The following is a 22,926-nucleotide window of genomic DNA, read 5'->3' as shown; positions in this document are numbered from 1 at the left end:
AATACTTATAAAAGTCAGCAGGACAATGTGAAAAGACTAGTCTTAAAAATAAACAGTAAAATAAAAGAGAGAACCTTGCTCAAGCACCAGTGGAAATGACACTGAATTTAAAAAGAAAGAAACACGAGATTAAATGACAGTTCAAGCTCTCAGTTGATAGTCAGTTTTATATAAGGCTTTTTTTGATGATAATCACCCTCCAGGGATTGTATTATCGCTTACCATAGGCATGCTTGGTCAGTGTGGCCTCAAATATTATTTATAAACTAACACACCGTATAAAAACCCTCCCTTTAATACCTTTTTAGTCTAAGCCGAATCAGGCCATACAACACAGTATTCTGTAATAAACAACGTAATATCATAACATAGATATTAATCACGACACCCTCCCAGAAAACCTAACTCTTCTTTCTTTACCACTTCATTAATGTTTTTGCAAACCTGAAGTATTGTCCTTTTTAGAATCGTGTGCAGGATCCCCAGGAACACAAGTATGTCACTGTAAAAAACAATACTTTTTAAATAAGAAAGCTGCTGGCACCCTATTGGAATATCTGCCACATCTTGAAAACCTAAATTACATCCGGGGCAGGAATCCGTATCCAAGGTACGCCTTTTTCTTTTAAAAACTTTTTGTTTTTCAATGGTAGACAATTCGCTTGAATATGAAACCAGTTCCCTGATACTTGGGACGGTAGACCTAATTTAAAATAATACCTAAAAACAAAAACCTTTTTAACCGGTGCACAAAACTTCAAAGTCTCTGAATTCCTTACTGTCTGGTTTGAAATCTGGATTTCTTTTCCTCCATTCTAGTCCTAAACTGAGCCGTAAACGAGTCTCATCTTTCTCTAGTAGTCCTTGCTCCTCGTTCCAAATATAAGATAGACCTGTCCCATCTATGTTCTCTTTGTATGCAAAACAAACTAGCTCATCATTTATACTCTCGGGATTTTTGCTGCTTAATGACTTTTTAGCAAACTGAGCATCCACGTCAGGTTTATAGGCCATTGTAGTGGCCATTACGTCACCATTATAGGCCAAAGAGCTCAAGATCCAACTACCTCATTTCTTTGCAACTAGCCAAGAGGTGGACTAGATCTTCGTCACTATTGCTACCTATTGGGTATGAATAAGGACCTCACTATATGTGAGCTCTATCTCGTATGTCTGATTGATAGCGGAATTAATCATAGTTTCCTCTAAAAAACAATCAATTGGATCTCTCTGTAATGAAATATGCTAACAGTACAGTTCTGCCTGTGCATAAAGAGAAAGTTCTTATTAAACGCTATGTTTTTGTCAGAGGAAACGAATATTTAACTTTGAACTAGGACGGGAGCGAACGAATGATTCATGCATAGGAAGAATTTTTTTTTTTATCAGGTCATATCAACTTTGGCCGACGAAGTGAAAATCGACTAGTGTCAGAACGGAACCGAATGCTATTTTTCTTTGTTGATTTATTTTTTCAGCAATATTGAAATATAGCTAGAAAGGAAAAAGAGGGGGGTAGGGGGCTCTGCCAGAAGTTCTAAAAGTTGGAGAATTGTTTCAAACAACAATAAACATGTGTTGTCGCTCTAGCTGGTATGTCTTATTCAATGCGGAATTGGTAGTTTTCCTAAAAAATAAATATTTTAATAATAATTTTCCTGGCCAGAGAAACGAATTTATTTTAAAGGTGTAGAACATTCCTGGGATGAGGGAAAGTTGAGAAAAACTAATGTGATACGTGGGAATTCTATAATTGATGAGATTTTGGGAGCGGATGAAAATTCAAAAATTCCAGTGTGCACACTTCTGTTCACCCCTCCCGGACTCTAAAGCTCAAGGAATGTTGCAATACAAACTGAAATATTTCCATCCACAAATATCACCATCAACAAAGCTCAAGGGCAATCATTAGAATAATGAGGTAACAGGGACACAACTACAATGGCGCGTAACTAATATGGCGCGCGCGGGGGGGCTAGGGGAGGGGGGCGCGAAGCGCCCCCACCAACTAGGTGTTGGGGTGGCGCGAAGCGCCACCCCAACAGCTAGTCTATATATATATATAAATAAGTTGTCTGTTCGTTACGCCAGATTATATCTTCTATGTGTATAAAAGAAAACAAACTAGAATGTAAAAACTGGAAATTGCATAAATATTTCGAAATATTTTGACAATAGATTAAAGTAATTCGAAAAAAGAAAAATGGTAAAAAACTAAAAAAAAACTAAAAAGAAAAAACCAAAAAAAAAAATTAAAAATAAAAAAAAATAAAAAAAAAAACCTAAAACAGATACCCCAAATGTTGAGGTTTAATATAAATTGTTGGAGCTATAGCATGCTTGGCACGTAAAGATTTTTCCAAGTGTCAATGTTAGAATGAACATTAACAAATTGAAGAAAACAAATCAATAAAAAGAAGAAACTAAAAAAAAGAAAAAACTAAAAAAGAAAAAAAACTAAAGAAGAAACTGTATCTATCTATATATATAAAAATAAGTTGTCTGTGTGTGTGTGTGTGTGTGTGTCGAGTGACGTCATGTTTTGTGTCGACTGACGTCATGTTTGTCGACTGATGAAATTACATACCGGGACATAAATGACGACCGGGACACAGGGAATATAAATGACGAACGGGAACCTCAAAGAGTAATTAAAGACTGGGACACCCGGACACAAATCACGACCGGGACACAGGGAATATAAATGACGACTGGGACACAGGGACACAACTACAACGGGGACGCCGGGGGCACAGGCGGGATGTATAAAGGACGACCGGGACACAGGGATTGTTCGAATAGAAATTACAGACCGGGACACCGGGACACAAATGACAACCGGGACACAGGGAATATAAATGACGACCGGGACACTCAAAGAGAAATTACAAACTGGGACACCAGGAAACAAATGACGACCGGGACACAGGGAATATAAATGACGACCGGGACACAGGGAATCTTCGATTAGCAATCACCATCAACAAAGCTCAAGGGCAATCATTAGAATCATGAGGTATAGATTTGAATACGGATTGTTTTTCCCATGGACAATTATATGTTGCATGTTCAAGAGGTGGTAAACCTGACAATCTATTTATATGCACAGACAATGGGACAGCGAAGAATGTTGTATATTCGCATGTTTTACATAGTTAAAAACATATATATATATATATATATATATATATATATATATATATATATATATATATATATATATATATATATATATATATATATATATATATATATATATATATATATATATATATATATATATATATATATATATATATATATATATATATATATATATATATATATATATATATATATATATATATATATATATATATATATATATATATATATATATGTTCACAGGTGGGACACAGGGACACAACTACAATGGCGCGTATTGCGCGCGCGGGGGGGCTTGGGGGGGCGCAAAGCGCCCCCACCAACTAGGTGTTGGGGTGGCGCGAAGCGCCATCCCAACAGCTAGTATATATATATATATATATATACATATATATATATATATATATATATATATATATATATATATATATATATATATATATATATATATATATATATATATATATATATATATATATATATATATATATATATATATATATATATATATACATATATATATATATTATATATATACCAATTAAAGGATTTGGACAAGAAAATTTCCTGGAAATAATACTTCCCAGGTAATCGTACTTAGTAACTTAATTTTGAGGGACGTGTCCTAAATATACGTATTTGGATTCAGTGTCATCCCTTATTTAGAAAAGTATAAGTCAAAATTTAAAAGAAAATGGTTTTTAATGAAAGTTTTTAACCCTTACAAGCATATAATTTTTCATTTAGATCCAAAGAAATTGGGAAACATACAGCGCAGCACAAATTTTCAAATGTTTGTGCAGCGCTTTTTATAATTTTGTGCAGCGCTTTTTTATAATTTTGTGCAGCGTTTTTCTTTTAGGCAACGTTAGATTAGGGTAAATCAAATACCTGGTTAGCAAACTCATATTCATATGAGATATCTCTATTAAATAGAGTTTTTTTTTAGACAGTATCAATTAACATGGCAAAGAGAAGTGTTTACGCATATACACAAACGTAATCTGATCTCGAATTTTCACGTGCAAATGGGTGTACGCTCTTTCTCAGTGCACCAATCAGGGGTGGATCTTGAGCAAAATTTTGGGGGAGGCCAAATGTGACAAGGGCGCTAATGAGCAAGACATTGGGGAGGTGGGAATGTGACAAAGTTGCCAATAATTGACCAATTTGACAAATTTATTCTGAAAAAAGAAAAATCAAAATAAGTTAGCGCCAGAAGAAATCTTGGGGTCCCCCCAGCCCCTCTGCATCCGCCAGTGGAACCAATAGGGGAAGGCAAGAGGCCTATGCCCTCTAGATCTTGAAAATGCCATTTTTGGTTATTTCCCTTTAAAAAAGGCCTTTTTGTATTGTCACTGAAATAATCAAAAAAAAATATCAAAAATTAAATTATTAAAAGTTTGACCTCCCCCTCCCTAAGAAGTACTAAATCTTGTAGTAGTTCCTCTCACAGTAATTTGGAACTACTATCAGTACATCATTTCAAGTAATTGATTTACTTGTATAATATAAAATAATATAAAAGTAATTGATATAAATATGCATTGTATGGTCACTATCTTTGAACCGAGGAAAACCAAGGATTATTGAACCAGGAAAATATCTCTCAGAAACTAAACAGGTTCAGCAAGGGATTTACTGAACAGTTGATCAGCCAATTTAACCTTTTTTTAATTAACATACATGTTTGTTATTTTATTTGAAATTAAATGACCATCTTTTCTTTGTTGCTTTTCTTATTGGTTGTTATTTCGCCTGTTTAGTAGTATGTATCTTAATTGCCTAACAGGTGCAGCTAGGGTCAAAGTTTTATTCTGTTTGAACATTTTTTTTAGAAAGATGCACCAGTAAAAAGTTGGTTAGATATATTTTTGCAGGGACGTTAATCTCAGCCTCCTCCCCCCTCTTCCATTCACTTCATGGTAAGAATATGAATATAGTCTTTTAGTTTAAACTCAAAATATTCCTGTAATAAATGGGTATTTGTCATCTATATTGTACACTTAGTTCAAATATATTCCTTCAAATAAAGACACAATAGAGACAGTATACCGTTCTGACGCCCATCACAGTAGGAACGAGCTTTAAGATATCTCTTCTTCGTTTTTTTCGTTTTTTTTTTCATGATTTGAAGTATTTTGCAGGACGACTGGGCCGGAAGTTAGTGCAGCAAAAATATCTGAAATGCTACTAACTAGCCAATATGACGTCCTTGGAGACAGAATAGCACCAGAGTTTGTGAGGTTAGCTCCTCCTCTGTATGTCGCTCAAGATGAGGTATTTGTATTAGTCAATCAATTAAAGGCATTGGAAAACTCTCTCTCTCTCTCTCTCTCTCTCTCTCTCTCTCTCTCTCTCTCTCTCTCTCTCTCTCTCTCTCTCTCTCTCTTTCTATCTCTCACTTTCTCTCTCTCTCCTTTTCTCTTTCTATCTCTCACTTTCTCTCTCTCTCCTTTTCTCTTTCTCTCTCCCTCTTTCTTTGTCTCTTTATTGTAGCTTCTCATTTTATATGAACCATATTTTTGATTTTTATCTAAGTCCATTGGAAGGAGTTAATCGTTAATTTTCACAGGAAACTTGATCAATTGTATGTATAAACAATCACCAGTCTAAATCCTTGGCTTTTTAAAACGATTGACCAACTAAATTCCTTTTGAAAAAAGTAAAATATACTGCTTAATTGGTCGTATGACCAAAATACTTTTCCAAAGCAACTATAAAAGCCCAGAAACCTAGCATTTAGGCAAAGCAGAACTATAAAAAGCACTTTATGTTTTTATGTTTTTTTTTTTTTTTTTTTTATTTTATTATTTTTTATTATTATTTTAAATATTAGTTTTTATTATTTTTTTATGTTGCTGTATTGCTGCTCTCTTTCCCAGATATGGTTCGTAATTAACATATATAGTAGACTATATATAGTAGAAGCAGTTAATAAGCGATAGATATGTTAAGCAATTAAAAATTATGGTAAGCAATCGTATGGTAATATTGTAAGCAATTAAAAATTATGGTAAGCAATCATATTCTAAACAGTTAATAAGCTATAAATAAGGTAAACAATTAACATACATCGGAAGCAGTTAATAGGTAGTAAATGTGGTAAGCAATTAACAGATATGGTAAGCAATATGTATGCAATTAAAAGACCACCAAACTTGTTCAAAACACACGTGTGGATTTGTATATCTTCCCTAGGCGGGTAGGGAAACCTGCTAAATACATGATTCGCTATTTCGATCAAACAGTTCGTGGTAACGAACTGTAGTAAGGAGAATTTTGCGTTATTTTATAAAATAGGGGGAAACGCCCCCTAGAAGTCATAGAATCTTAACGAAAATCACACCATCAGATTCAGCGTATCAGAGAACCCGACTGTAGAAGTTTCAAGCTCCTATCTATAAAAATGGGGAATTTTGTATTTTTTGCCAGAAGGCAGATCACGGATGCGTGTTTATTTGTTTTTGTTTTTTTCCCCAGGGGTGATCGTATCGACCCAGTTGTCCTAGAATGTTGCAAGAGGGCTCATTCTAACGGAAATGAAAAGTTCTAGTGCCCTTTTTAAGTGACCAAAAAAATTGGAGGGCACCTAGGCCCCCTCCCACGCTAATTGTTTTACCAAAGTCAACGGATCAAAATTCTGAGATAGCCATTTTATTCAGCGTAGTCGAAAAACCTTATAACTATGTCTTTGGGGACGACTTACTCCCCCACAGTCCCCATGGGAGGGGCAACAAGTTACAAACTTTGACCAATGCTTACATATAGTAATGGTTATTGGGAAGTGTACAGGCGTTTTCAGGAGGATTTTTTTGGTTGGTGGAGGGGTTGAGAAGAGGGGGATATGCTGAGGGAACTTTCCATCGATAATTTGTCATGGGGGAAGAAAATCTTCATGAAGGGAGCGCAGGATTTACTAGCATTATTTAAAAAAACAATGAAAAAATAAATATGAAAAAGTTCTTTCAGCTGGAAGTAAGGAACAGCATTAAAACTTAAAACAAACAGAAATTATTACCCATTTGAGGGGCTCACCTCCTCCTAATACCTCGCTCTTTACGTTAAAGTATTTTTAGTAATTTCAACTATTTATTCTGCGGCTTTGTGATTCTGGGGTCATTCTTAATGAATTGGGACAAAATTTAAGCTTTAGTGTAAAGAGCGAGGATCTGACAAGGGGGCGAACCCCCTCATATATGTAATAAAAATATGAGAATACAAAAGTTCTTTACGTAAGCTAATTTATAAGTTACGTTAATCTTTTACTAATAAAAATATTCGTAAAAAATTTAAAGTTCTAGTTGCCTTTTTAATTAACCAAAAAATCGGAGGGCAACTAAGCTTCCTCCCCCGCTCTTCTTTTCTCAAAACTATTCGGTCAAAATTATGAGAAAGCCATTTAGCCAAAAAAAATTGCAAATTTCGTTTTAATTATTCCTCTGTGGAGAGCCAAAATCAAAACATGCATTGATTCAAAAACGTTCAGAAATTAAATAAAAAAAACAAGTTTTTTAACTGAAAGTAAGGAGCGACATTAAAACTTAAAACGAACAGAAATTACTTCGTATATGAAAGAGACTGCTTCCTCATCAACGCCCCGCTCTTTACGCTAAAGTTTTTTACTGTTTTAAAAAGAAGAATTGAGAGACAGAGTCAAACTTTAGCGTAAAGAGCGGGGCGTTGATGAGAAAGCAGCCTCTTTCATATACGAAGTAATTTCTGTTCGTTTTAAGTTTTAATGTCGCTCCTTACTTTCAGTTAAAAAAACTTGTTTTTTTTATTTAATCACCAATAAGAAATCAAGACATATAACACAGTAATCCATCTGTGCCTAATCTTTCGAGATGTATGGGTCGTGTGTATTAAAAAAGTTAGTGTAATGGGCGACCCTTATATCATATTGAAAAGAAAATTCAAAGTAAGGTATTGAAAATAAAGGATCAAATTGAGAACCTACTTTATCCTGAAATTGTTGCTTCAGTCTGTAATATATGGCATTTTGCTTGTCACTCATAAAGACAAAAAATACATCGATATTGCTTTTAAACATGACTGTTTAGTGTCTATGATGCAATGTATTTGTATTTACCTGCATTTTTCCTTCCTTTTTTGTAGCTAGTCTGGCTGACTACTCAAGATCTGTCTGTATTCCGGCCGCTATTTGATACTTGTGAAAATCTGCCACCGTCAACACCGATAGAAGAAGCTGAAGCACTTTTTGTGAAGGGCTTCGATACCGTTTTGACCCTGAGTCAGCAGCAAGCTGTACAAAGTCACTTAGAAAATGATTATAGCTTTGTACTGAACGCTGGTCTTACGCCAGAAAAGGTAATTTCATTAGGAAACTTATTGATTACATCAAGAAATGCTAAAAAGCGATGGTCTTAAACCAAAAACGGTAACTTCACCAGAAAAAAACTTATTGATTACACCAAGAAAGGCTACTGAGTAGTAGTCTTACACCAGAAAAGATGATTTCACTAGAAAAAACTATTAAGTTATCTACAGTCTATCAGGAAAAGGTAAAGGTAATTACAGGTTTTTAGGAAAATACTACCAAGGTAATTAAAACAGAAATAGCTATTAATTACAACAAAAAGTGTCGCTAAACAAAACTTTGCACCAGAAAAGATAAATAATCTAAAAAAACTTATAAATTGCGCCATGGGCTACCTTATAAATTACGAAAGGCTACCAAGCGCCTTATAATTACGAAAGGCTACCAATTATTAAGTTATCTACAGTCTATCAGGAAAAGGTAAAGGTAATTACAGGTTTTTAGGAAAATACTACCAAGGTAATTAAAACAGAAATAGCTATTAATTACAACAAAAAGTGTCGCTAAACAAAACATTGCACCAGAAAAGATAAATAATCTAAAAAAACTTATAAATTGCGCCATGGGCTACCTTATAAATTACGAAAGGCTACCAAGCGCTGGTCTTGTACAAGAGAAGATAATCTCGCTAGAAAAGGTCTTTTATAGGAAAATTTTAGAAAGGTTATCCAACCAGGAATGGCTATTAATTGCAACTGAAATAGTTGCTAAGCGATGGTTTTGCACCAGAAAAGGTAACAGCGACAGAACAACTTATAAATTACACCAAGTCAGGTTACTGAGCCCTAGTCTTACCCCAGAAAAGACAATTTCTTTAGAAAAAGCTTCTAGAGTATTTATAAGCTACTAAGAAAGGTTGAGGTAATTACAGGCTGCACATGAAATATCATAAGGTAAAGGCACCAGACAATGTTATTAATTATACCTTAAAAGTTGCTAAGCACTGTTATTGTATCAGAAAAGGCATTTTATTAGAAGTAATTATTAAGGTTAATATAGGCGATTAAAAACGAGTTAAAACTAGTTAAGCTTAAAGTATTAAAACTAGTTAATTAAAAACGAGTTAAAAACTATGGAAAATGTTAAGGTAATTACAGGCTATAAAGGAAAATGTTATTACGGTAATTGCACCAGAAAATGCTATTAATTACAACGAGAAAGATTTTCAAGCGCTGGCCTTATCCCAGAAAAGGTAATTGCAATGGAAAAACGTATAAATTACACAGAAAAAGGGTAGTAAGCCCTGGTGTTACACCAAAAAAGGTGATTTTGCCCTAATATATTTAGCCTTAAATAAACTAAGCCAGTGATGTTAATATTGTTTACAAAGCTGGGGTCTTCTAAAGGCCCGTTTTTTCTCGTCATTGCTGAATTACTTGCTCTGTAAGGCTCCTCAAAATATCTTTTTTAGATATCTGGAGATATAAATTATCCATTATAATATTATCCAATATTGTATTATCCAAATATATTATCCAAAATATAAATTATCCATGACGAAAAATAAAGCAATTATCTTTTGTGATGTAGTATACGAAGCGGGGCTCTGCCCAGACCATAAGTTTGTTTTGTTTCTTTTCCTTGGTATAGAAAGAATGGAGTGTAAAGATAACAATGGATATTTATCTGGGAGGAATTGAAAATTAAGGTTAGATTGGTTATTACAGTTATGGCAGAGTAATCAAAAACGTAACATACCACGTAAAAAACATAACACGTAACATACCACGTAAAAAACGTAACAAAAGTGGATGTGAATTGGGACCTTTTTTGTGTCTTTTTTAAAAGAAGGTACTATAAGTATAACACGTAAATATTTATCGTTGCCCTCTCCAAGAGGAATAAAAAATTGAAGGTCAAATGGGTTGTTATGGTTATATTAGGATCGCTAGATAGACACCCTCTGTTGCCCTTCAAGGGCCGCCTTAATATTTTAAGGGTTAGTATGTTTTTTTTTCTTATTTTAGTCTAAAGACCTTTTTCGAATTCAAACATTTGGAGATTGGCGCTGAGCAGAGGTTTGTTATGATTTCATCCAAAAATTTGCATGTCAAATTTCCAAATTGAAAAGTTGGCTGTTGAAAAATTAATTTTGTTGCTTCGTGAGTGAGGTATGTTGTAACTTGAGGGAGGATTGGGTATAGCAAAACCGCTTTACACTAAACTTGGTTCCAGAGATCCGATCTAAAATTCTTTTGAGAAACTTTCTATCCATTTCATCCGTACGTTTGACTAAGGGTAGAGAGCTTATTGCTCCAAAAAAATTTAATTTGACGGGTTAAATTTCTTTAAGATAAGTTATATTTGACATATTCGAGCCGTTTACTTCTTTTCATTGTATTTGTTTAAGTTTTATCTTTAAGTTATTATTAATAACTTTAAAGTAATATTTTGAGATACGGAGATTTGTGTATTTGAGTCCCAGCAAAGTCTTGCGTAGAATTGAAATCTGTACATATTGAAGGCGAATTGCTGTCTGTCTTCGCTAAGCGGTTATCTTTTTACATTACTAGAAGGCGCTTGATAATTTTTCAATCCTATAATTAGCAGCACTTTGATATTGAGCATGTCTGAGAGCTCCAAAATCTTGTTTTATCCTGGATAAGTTGTAGCATTGCTCGTTGGATTTTTCATTTTGACTAAGATAAGTTTTTGGATAAACTGACAATTTAATTAATGGAAATGCAGCCAAAATGTAGATTTTGTGCTGTATTTTTGTAATAAAATAAAATATTCGGTAAACTTAGTGTCTTTTTATTCATTAAAAACTTCCGAAAAATATCTGGAAATTCTCAATCGCATTGACTTTCCCCCAATATCCCGATTTTGCCTCTGTTTTCTAAAAGGATCTTAAATCTTGGTGAAATTGAGCTAGGAATTTCTTTGAAAGTTCAAAATAATATTGAATTTGAATCAAATTGGATGCTATGGATTTTTTTTTTTTTTTTTTTTTTTTTTTTTTTTTTTTTTTTTTTTTTTTTTTTTTTTTTTTGAAGAATAACAGTCACAATAGAGCAACAGTCACAACTTCATCTGAATGCTTCTCTCACAGCCAAACAAAATTTAGGTTCCGCTTCTTCTTCTCAAAAGATCTGCCGGGAAACGAAGTGCTTTCGGATTGGGTATAGCAAAACCGCTTTACACTAAACTTGGTTCCAGAGATCCGATCTAAAATTCTTTTGAGAAACTTTCTATCCATTTCATCCGTACGTTTGACTAAGGGTAGAAATTCTGTCTGCAACTTTTTGCCTAGTGTTCGCAAAAGACCAAGCACATTAGCTTTTGGACAACTGCGCTGGATATTTCGTTGTTTGTTTGTTGGATTTTTGGTGACGGGATCTTTCGGACGCGTTCATTACCAACATCTCTAGCTTTTATATAACGTCAGTCATTGAATTCATAATGTAGAAAAATAACTTGGAATATTTTTTCGAATATGAACTTTTGTGAAAACAGCTTAGTTGACAATATTTTTGGAAATGTCTTCATAAAATAAGATCAAAATAAAAAAAAAGAGAAAGAGTGAACTTTTACTGAAGTTCAATTTCGTCAAGTCTCAATTTGAAAATGATTGCATTGTTTCAGTGGTAGAATGGTTGATTAGTGATATTTGAAGAATAGTGAGCGGTGGAGGAGGAGATTTATTTTAGAATCTTATTTTAAATGCCAAAGTGGTACCCAGTAATGTATTCGAGATGGGGAGAAGAGTCAATTTATAGCTGACAGGTTGTAAAAATCAGGAAATTTTGAAAACCAGGGCCACAACCCCTGTGTCCAAGGCAGGTGTCTAGTAGGTTTTAAGGTTTTTACAAAAGAGTAGTGACACACTTGTTAAAAAGTTTTTTTTTTCTTTTTCAATACTAGAACGGATGAATTTTATCTGGATTTTGTTTAACCCCAGATAATTGGATACTAGTTAATACTATATAATTAGCTTCTGTTTCTCAATTGTAGCTTCCTGGGCTGGTAGAAAACAACCCTATAATTGCAATTGAAGTTTTACTCCATTTGATGAATACATCTCAAATTACGGATTACCTAAGCATCCTTGTCAACATGGAAATGTCTCTTCATTCCATGGAGGTGGTGAATAGGTAAATTTGTCTTTTTTGTTGGTTCTGTAATGTTTCTTTTTGTTTCTTTTCTTTCTTCCCTTTTGTTTCTCTTTCTTTTCCCTTTTTAAGTTTTTCCTCAAATCCCTATCCTATATATTATCTGTTTAAGTAAAAAATCGTAAACTTAAAAGCTTATTACTTCTAAACATAAAGATTAGTTTATTTTTATTCTTCCTTATTTTATTTGTTTTGCTACATTTTGATGAAACTTTATGAGCTCCAGTGTGATTATTTCATGCATACAAAATCAGCTATTGAACTGATGAGCTTTGTAGCTAATCTCTAACCTTTTCCTTACACATTCTAGCCTCCCCAATCTATTTTCTTTTTTTTTGTTGAAACATTCAATTTGTCTTTGACTTCTGGAAAAAAGTATTTGCTGGAGAAAAGAAGTCGTATAGGAAAATGAACAACCTTTTTTTTTTTGCTTAACCTCTCTTTGCTTTTTATGAGATAAAAAAAAATTAACTCAAGTGTAAGTCTTTTGTTTGGTGAATGAAAATTTACAGGAGGTGCTTTCAATCCTACTTTATCAAAATGCATATATGGGTAATTTTGTAAAAAGAATTTAATGAAATAAGTTTAACTTCGTGGACGGAAATACAAATGGGAGCAAACTTAATTGATTTACTTATGTAATAACTATAATAACGAGATTAACAAGTGTTAACGAAGCCTTTCTATATAAAAAAAATCGCTTTAAATGTCGGCTTTTTTTCGATATTTGTTTTTGATTTATCCTTTGTGAAGAGTTTTACTTATATTTCTTAAATTATGAAAAATTGATATTATAACAGTTTGAAATATTATTTAATCTAAAAAAAATTAATATTCTAAAAATCTTGTTCAGATTGGTTATATTTAATATAATTGCTGATGTTATTTTTGTTGATATTCGTATTTTTGCTATGTACGTCAGCTAGTTGTTTTTCTGGAGTTAAAATTCGCAATATTTTAAAGAAACTAGTAGCTTATCGACAGATTTATTTTCGTGACTCGTGACTGTCCACTATCGCTATTCCTTCGTAAGGAAATTGTCTTCATAAGGAGACATTTACTTCGCAAAAGACAAAGACTATTGTGAAAAATATAAACAAAATTGTTTTTGAGTGTCCGTGGCGCATAATTTTATTTAAGAAAATAAAGCCACGCTGCTCAAAAAGGCTGTGTAGTTTGAAGAAGTACCTTATCTAAACCCTTTTAAAAATTCGATTTCTTGACCTCTTAAAGTATAAGAAAATCAAAATAAACTTTTTTGTCTCCTGGACCTATCTTAGGTCTATTAATAATTGAAAACCACAATTTTCTAATATTTTTTTTAGTTGATTCAGACATATGAAGTTTTTAGGATAGCATCATGTTTCCATCAGTGTAGCCATTTTAGTAATGAAGATAAATAAGCAAAACTAATCAGTTTAATTTTATGAGTTGAAGTTGAATTGATTGAACTTTTCTGAAAAATTTCAGTTCTTCGCTGCCATTACAAAGTCAATACTCCCTGGATACAAGAATCTTTTACCTCTGTCTGAAACCTTCCTCTCGGTAATGTATGTATGTATGTACTGGATTAAGGACGTTTCTTGACTACTAAGGTTCTTGCATCGAGCCTGCAGTTAAGTGCCACAGCCGAGTTTGAACTCTGAGTCCCCTATTACCAAGCTGAGATCGAAAACACTGCGACACCAAGGCCCCTCTTCCCGGTAAATTATTGGTGAAGATGTTATGATCTACAAAAATAAAGATAGTTGAGCTTTAAACTTCTCTTTCTTAAAGAAAGACAACGATCCCTCCCCCGTTTCAACTTTTTACTGTTTGTACCTGTGGTATGGTAGTCGCAGTCTATCCCTTTTTACTGAATTCAGTACCTGAAATATTTCTGTTTTTGAGCAATTAAGTATTCCTCTTTTTAAGCAATTTCGGATATTTTCTTAAGGGAAAAAATCAGACTTTCTTATACTGCTCATTGAGAGGAAATATAAGAAGGGTTGTTTGTTAACTATATGTTTTGTTTCTAGCTGAAAAATTCAAGAAAATTTACTATCTAATAGTTCGTTTAACTTTCAAAGGAAAATGTTTTAAAATCAAGAGAATAAAATACGTCTGTCTGAAATATGATACGTTACTAAAATTTTCTATATTCTATCTTATTTCACAGGCTGACGTCTACTGTTGATTTGCCGCCAGAATTCATCCATCTATACATATCTAACTGTATATCCACTTGCGAGACAATCCAAGATAAATATATGCAAAATCGTCTGGTTCGTCTTGTTTGTGTCTTCCTTCAGTCTCTCATTAGAAATAAGATTATAAACGTCCAGGTAAAATTTTTTTTTGTGATCCTGGTTACCTAGATAGCGACTGTACACTTAAAATAGCAATAGATAAATCCTGTTGGTGCCAGTATCTCCGCTTTTTCTTCTCCGGGATCTATAAAGTGAATTCCTGTAAAAACAAATCTGTGACGTAACGTATAATTTACCGGCACTTAAAACTATGTTTCGACACCAAATAAAGAATGTTTGACTCAAAGTCTGTGACAATCCAAGAAATATTTTTCATTGTGTCAGACACACACTGAAGATTTGGGAAGTTTACAGTCTCTCTTTAAACAATGTCGCCATCGAATTATTAATAGCACCATAGTTGAGATCATCATTGAACCACCTATCTACCACCCAAAAAATAATCAAGTAACCTACCGGTAATTAATTGGTAACTGATAATAAAAGTACCAATAACATAGCGCTAATTAAATACTAGCCTGTTGTAACCGTTAATCTTTTTACAAACTGAGAACTTGGTAAAAGTCAAATGAATATTAATTTTGTTTTACTGAATCGTATAATATGATACGAGAAATTCAGTTAAATGCTCCATAACAGTTGAGTCAAATATTTATCTTGTTTTTTTGCCTTTGAGTGAAGATTCTCTTTTGTCTTGTTGGATTGAATCCTCTATGTAATCGTAATAACCATCACAGCTTCAATCTTTAGGGTTTTAAAAGTCGCTTTAAAATCATTGCTATAAGACTTCTAATGCTTCTGAAGTTTAGCCAAAGGAAGAGACGACCCTGTTAAAGAAACTTACGCGTGAAGAAACTGAAAATTCATGTATTGATCGAAGCACCCTCTCTAAAACTAGATCGTAAGCCTGAAAGAATGTGACGAAGACCTTACTACCCTTTGATCCTACCTTTGAGAGAAGATGTTGCTTTGTTTTAATGGATCCAATCCTCTGTGTACTGGTAATAACCACCACAGCCTTAATCGCGATGGTTTTCAATGTCACTGCTTTATTTTCATTGATATAGCTGAAATACTTTTGAAGATATGCCTAACAAAGAGACAATTGAAAATTCAAGCAGTGATAGAACTATCCTTTCAAAAGTTACAGAACTAGTTCGTAAGCATGACAGAATATGGACTTGACACCTTATGGAAACGATTCCAGGACTCTACTGAAGAGGTGGCCAAAGAAATTGCTGACTCGGCCCAATGAAGGAAAGGAAATTTTAGTCTTGGACAAGACCGTAAAGTTAATTGAGGCCAGACGATAAGCATCAAACGGATTGGCAGCAATAAAAAAGTCAATAGTTAAACAGCTTAAAGTGAACTTATGTCTCTACCTTCAAAAATTTCTTGGAAAAGGTTGTACTAGAGGCGAGAAAAGCAGACTAAATAATATTGCCAGAAGGCTGTATAGAACCCTCAAAGAACTATTTGAATAAAGTTAATTTCATCTTTTTCCCTAAATAACTCAAGGAATTGCGAACCCCGATGCACAAGGAAAACTTAATCGCTCGAAGAGTCGCCTCAGATATCTTCTTAATTCATATGCAGGAGGGCAAGCTGTGATGAACATGCTACTATCAGCATCTGAGAAGACACCATACCGCCTTCACCCTCAGATATGCTAAATGTTATTAAACTGCTCAAAACGGTATAGGTCGCTTGGTGAAGACGGTTTCCTTCCTGAGGGTTACAAAGCTTACCATATGCTGTAGCAGAGTAGCTAGAACTTCTCTTCAGTCTGATTTGTGAAAAAAGACCTTCACTCTTTTCTGGAAGGTATAAGTAAAAATCCCAGCATTCAAAAAGGTAGGCAAATGTGATTTTGCACCTGCTGAGTGATATTTACCTAGGTTTTTGTTTTGATTCTGCTCAAATAACTCGAGGCAGTAAGTGATGAGCGAACACTCAAAAACCAATGCAGATTTTGAGGATTGAGGGGGAGCAGTGATCAGACCTTCACTTTGAATCTAACTCTCCAACAGTGCAAACGCTCCAGCCTTCCCAAAATTGACATAAGCTTACTTTTTATTGCTTCTTTTAACTCTGTAATCCATGGAAACCTTTGGTGAATAATGGTAGAATATGGTTTGGCATTGCTTCTCTCATAATCAAACGATTTTTTCCTTCTGTTTCAGCTTAGCGTACCTTTAAAAATTAGTTTATTACAGCACCCCTTAATAGTTATTTAGTAAAAGTACATTTGCATAGGTGATAGAGAGCCCTATTGCGCGAAAATTTGCACGGAATGTATTTTACGGATTAATGCTAGTTATTAGATAACATTAGTCGGCTGCATATTCACATCACATGCGTTGTTTTTACCCCTTTTTGGAAACTTTTCTGCGTCTCTGATAAAGTACAAATGCGATCGTTGTTCTTTAGGCTCTGCAAGTATTTTCTCAATGTCCCTATTTGGACCCGTAATAGTTTCATGTCCCGACGGTGTTTTTGAGACTTGTCAAAAAATGTATGAACTATTATGTAGGATCGCTGACCGCTGCAATAGAATTGTTGATTTTCTGCTGATTTTTCTTCTATCACCTGCCTAGTGTGTTAAGATGCAAAATATCATATAATTTGACCCTTGTTAACTGAGTGCTTAAGACTTAAGTTGTTAATATTTGCGCGTAAGTTTTTTTTTTGGTCCTTTTTGTTTTTCCTCCTCTTTTTTATACTCCCCTAGTGCGTCTTTGTTATGTACAGAGGGTAATAATAAGTTGTTACTACCATTATTTTTATAAACTGAAGAGTAAACAGTTATTTTGACATATAATAACAGTTACCGCAGTACAGACGTTGTTAGACCCTTTTTAAAATTTGGAGGATTCAGGATCATCCCGCTCTATGGTAATATTATGCGACATAAATGGAGACTTTGTTTTGTTCTGGAATGTGTCTTTCTTTTGTTTTGTCTAACCGATTTAGTTTATTTTTTCGTTTGGTCTTGTCCAGTTTTTCATATCACAGCTTAGATACCAATACAGTTATGAAAACTCGATTTATTTTTGGAACACAGTGCGTGGTAGCGATGCTAGCAGCTGGAGACAGGAAACTGGCAGTCTGGATCTAAAGTCAGAGCAATTCACAGCTTAGATACCAATAGTTCAGAGCTATGGTGTTCCCGCCTATGGTCTTGTAGTACGATCTAAGCGTCGGAGCGCGGGCTTGGAGGAGGCGCCAAGTTCAGAGCTATGTACCAGAAGCTTCTCACGGGCAAGATAGGAGTTTTATTAACTGTATTAGTATCTAAGCTGTGATATATATATATATATATATATATATATATATATATATATATATATATATATATATATATATATATATATATATATATATATATATATATATATATATATATATATATATATATATGGCATGAATATTAACGGCTAGATCAAGAACTGATATCAGGTGGGGGGGGGGGAATTCCTCCAAAAAGTAAAACTGCAAAACTTGTAGTTAGCCTTTGGTAGTCTCCGCTTCTCCAGTCTTGTAATTAGTGCACCTTTTGATCTTCTGGGGGAAGGGCATGTTCTCCAATACCCATCAATGGATTCACCCTGGTTATTCATACTAAAGTGAAGGAAAAAACGTGTTTTCAGATATATAAAGAACTTTTGTTCACGATTTCATAATATCCAATATGTACAAGCAAATATTAATCCTATAAAATCCTTTCACATAGTTCGGGGTAGCCCATTAATATGTGTTGTCAACCAGAAAATTAATTTAAAGTCTTTGCACGAGTCTTTTGGAAGTCAATCTGACGAATCCATCTTCTTACATTTTTCTTTTAGTACCAAGGACAATGAAAATGAAATGTGATTGTTTTAGCCGGTTAAGGGGTAGCTTTCGAAACCATATCTGTCCGAGAAAATTAGAGAAAATTGTTAGTTCAATTTTTAATTTAAAGCACCTCCATATGCAATTATGCAGCTTCTGTTTGTAGCGGGTGCCAAATTTAAAAAAAAAGAAGCATGGGTGAGAAATCAGCGAAAATCAGTTAAAAACACATGGCACCAAAAAGCTTGAAAACGTATAGCTTTCATTTGAAAGTTTAGTTGCCTTTGAGAATCGTCAATGGTGAAATTTTCACGTACGAAAAGCGTTGTCAAGTTTTGATAATCCGTTATACTGATTTATTTTGACGAGAAGATTAATCTTGTAACAATCAGGGTTTTCATTTAGTCCAGGGGACAAAAATGTTTTTATTTTAATGTCCTTAGTATTTTAAGGTTTCGACGTCAAAGAATATTATTAGATCTTCAGTTTACATAGTGAAGAACATAGTAAAAAATAAAAAAAAAACAACTGAAAAACTGCTTATTTTGTTCTTTTTTCTCAAATAAGTTAAAAAGCGGTAATTACTCCTCTATTAAATCTTTACTCACTGTTTTTATTTTTGGAGGCAATGGCCAGAGAAGAACTACGCTCAGTACATACTTTAGAGAGGTTGAGTAAAGTTTTACGATCAAAGTATGCACATTGGAACGAGTTGCGATGATAAATGCATGACTTTTTTTTAGTTCAAATACTACATAACTTAATTTTTATTTCGGTTACGGTTGTCATTTGCCCTAACATCCCTGCCTCGGCTTAGTTGTGAACATTAACATAATTTTGTTTGCAGTCTACCAAAAATGAAGGCATATTGTTCAGCCAGGGTGTAATTTTTACAGTTTCTTATTTAAACGTTCAAATAAAAACCGTGAGGAAGATATTTTCATGTACCTTATTTTTGCTGTCTCGCAAATTTATGCAAATCTAAGATACACCCACTCATTTTGGACATAGTGACACAATAAAGTGGATTGGAAAAAATAGCGTTAAGTTCATTTTATGTGCACGTCATCAAATCAAACGCGAACAGTGCAAACGCTGCCAAATAAGATATTTTGGCTAATTTTAAGATTGTAAGTCCTTTACACTTTAGCTAACATATTGTTTATTGCTACAATTATTTATAGGAGGTTTTTATTGAAGTCCAGTCTTTCTGCGTTCAATTTAGTCTTATCCGAGAAGCTGCTGCTCTCTATCGGCTAATTTTATTTGATATTTTGGCTAATCTTAAGATTGTAAGTCCTTTACACTTTAGCTAACATATTGTTTATTACTGCAATTATTTATAGGAGGTTTTTATTGAAGTCTAGTATTTCTGCGTTCAATTCAGTCTTATCCGAGGAGCTGCTGCTCACTTTCGGCTAATTTTATTTGATATTTTGGCTAATCTTAAGATTGTAAGTCCTTTACACTTTAGCTAACATATTGTTTATTACTGCAATTATTTATAGGAGGTTTTTATTGAAGTCCAGTCTTTATGCGTTCAATTCAGTCTTATCCGAGAAGCTGCTGCTCTCTATCGGCTAATATTATTTGATATTTTGGCTAATCTTAAGATTATAAGTCCTTTACACTTTAGCTAACATATTGTTTATTACTACAATTATTTATAGGAGGTTTTTATTGAAGTCCAGTCTTTCTGCGTTCAATTCAGTCTTATCCGAGAAGCTGCTGCTCTCTATCGGCTAATTTTATTTGATATTTTGGCTAATCTTAAGATTATAAGTCCTTTACACTTTAGCTAACATATTGTTTATTACTACAATTATTTATAGGAGGTTTTTATTGAAGTCCAGTCTTTCTGCATTCAATTCAGTCGTATCCGAGAAGCTGCTGCTCTCTATCGGCTGCTCAAGCAACTTGAAACTGGCGAGCCTTTACCCGGTGGCTCTAGTCCCAACTCGAAATAAACGAAAAATCTACACACTTTTTGGAGCTGAAAATGAGTGTATATTTCGCTTCGTATCTGCTTGTCTGTTATTGCCTATTAATTTTTTTTTATTTTCTAATATGTATCTATATTTCTCTTGTAGCTTGATGGCTTTCTAGTTTAATTTTTCTATTCTTAGAAAAACAGGATAAGTGTTATTGAGAAGACAGCGACAGAAATTAGTTAAAATTTTAATATATTGACTGAACCACCTGAACGGCAATACCATTGAACTCAAGTGCACACACGTCTAACATTTAAGGACGGAGAGATGAAAGAATTTTTCCTTGACATTTCGCTGAAATCACAATAAGTGTGATTTTTGGCTACTAATTTAATAAAGGTGCTTTTGGGGCAAATCGAAGAGGTAGCTGATTCCCCCTCCCCTTTTGCGCAGGCATGCTGTTAAAGAAAAAATGATTGTTACGGTTGTTGAAAAAAGGATACAATTTTGTAAAATCACACTTTCTGAAAATTTAAAACTAGCTGACATACAAAACAAAAATGTTTTATCTTTATGAATAACTCTTGTCACAATGCCAGACACATCGACAATGCACAGTATGCCGTTTTTTTTGTTTTTTTGTTTTTTTTTTTTTAATTAATAATAGTTAATTTTCCCGGGTGCACCAACCCTAGGAACGGCTTTAGGTAAGGACTATAAGGTGAAAGTTGCTCATTTTTTACATATAGGGTGTATTATATAAAGGAGGGGGGGTAGTTTTCATCCTGAATCTCTAAAAAGGCTAGGGTGTTAAGGTGAAACACTGAGAAAAACATTGAAGAATGTGTTGAACAAGATCAAAGTATACTATACGCTTGCTGGATGTTGAGGGGTATGTTGACAAGTGGTCAGGGATAGCCAGTCCCCCTTGCCCTTTATACGCCCCTCCTCAATATTGATTGGCATTTGGAGACAGCGATCGTGTTCAGAAGAGTCAAAAGGTCCAATAACAATGCCCCTGGGGCTACCATGATCCCGCACAGCCCCAAAGACATAGGTTGTATAAAATTTGCCCGTTGTTTATACATAGGATTCATCATTGGGAAAGGTGAGAATGTCTGATCGTGGGTGTGTCCGAAAAGGCTAAGGATGTAAAAGGTCAAGTTTCTGAGAATGTTGAACTAAATCAAAAGACACTTATGTGCATCGAGATTATTAAGAGGGTGTATTTGGAATATATTAGGTAAGGATAAAGGTATTAACTTGAAATCTTTAGGGTCACTACTATTACAGGGACAACGACTACTTGTGAGTGCGACTATTTGCAACTGCGACTACGACCGCTTGTTACTGGGACTGTGACTGCTGGCGATTACTGCTACTCTACCATTCCGATTTACTATTATTGCTGCTACGGTTGAACTAAATCAAATAGTTTAAGCATCCAGGTTGTCCAAAAAGCTGATCTGGGCTCGTTTATTTTGATCTCAATAACGACTACGAGTACTAAGTTGAAACTTTCAGGGTTATCAAAAAACAATATGCGCATCCATGTTGCCCAAACGGCATATCCGGAATAGCTCGAGAACAGCTAAAGGCATTAAGTTGAAACTTTGAGAGAATTTTGAAAGGGATGTTGAACTCAAAGATACTATGTGTATCACCATTGTCAAAAGGGTGTATCTGTAATATCTCAGGAAAGGCTAAATTTGTCAAGTTGAAGATTTCAGAAAATGTCGATCAGGACGTTGAACTAAATGAAAGGATTCCATTTACATCCAGGTTTTCAAAACGGCATATCTACAGTATTTCAGGAGCATTTGAGTTTAATAAGTTGAAACTTTCAGAAAATGTTAAGGGGGATGTTGATCTTAATCAAAAGACACTATGTGAATTCGGATTGTTAAAAGGGTGTATCTGCATTACCTCAGGAACGGTTATCAGTATCAACTGGAAACTTTCAGGGAATATCAAGGGGATGTTTATCTCAATCAAAAGAGTTGATGTGGAGTCATGGTGCTAGAATAACATTTTTTTCAGACAAAGCAAACACTCACGTCAAAGTCGCAAATATGATGAACTAATTCAATGATACTATGTGAATTCAGACTGTTAAAACAGCGCATGTGAAATATCGTCTCAGGAACATCTACGGTATGAAGTTTGGACTTTCAGGGGAAGATCAACCCAATCGAAAGAAATAATGCTCATTCAGGGTGTCAGAATTACATCTTTTCCCCACCGCTCTAAGAAACCGTGGACGTAAGTCAAAAATAAAAGAGTTTGGAGAATCGCAAAAAAAAAGAAAGTGGAGTGAT

General features: G+C 34.1%; 1 protein-coding gene across 3 annotated transcripts in view; it reads left to right on the top strand.

The window, feature by feature from the left end:
* The window catches only part of LOC136034946 (CCR4-NOT transcription complex subunit 11-like), a 38,887-nt gene extending 18,121 nt beyond the window's left edge, over nt 1-20,766 (top strand). For 2 of the 3 annotated variants that reach the window (XM_065716488.1, XM_065716490.1), the window contains exons 6-10: nt 5,292-5,424; nt 8,263-8,475; nt 12,440-12,579; nt 14,756-14,921; nt 20,510-20,766. In XM_065716488.1, coding sequence (XP_065572560.1) covers nt 5,292-5,424; nt 8,263-8,475; nt 12,440-12,579; nt 14,756-14,921; nt 20,510-20,644 — 787 coding nt within the window. In that variant the 3' untranslated portion in view covers nt 20,645-20,766. Of the gene's footprint in view, nt 1-5,291; nt 5,425-8,262; nt 8,476-12,439; nt 12,580-14,755; nt 14,922-19,861; nt 20,009-20,509 lie in introns of those variants that run through there. The other variant, XM_065716489.1, reaches the window with a different exon arrangement.
* The last annotated feature ends 2,160 nt before the right edge of the window (nt 20,767-22,926 follow it).

This window comes from Artemia franciscana, chromosome 13 (assembly GCF_032884065.1).
Source record: "Artemia franciscana chromosome 13, ASM3288406v1, whole genome shotgun sequence".
Lineage (NCBI taxonomy): Eukaryota > Metazoa > Arthropoda > Branchiopoda > Anostraca > Artemiidae > Artemia > Artemia franciscana.
Note: the sequence above shows the minus strand (reverse complement) of the source record. Positions and strands in the feature narration are given on the sequence as shown.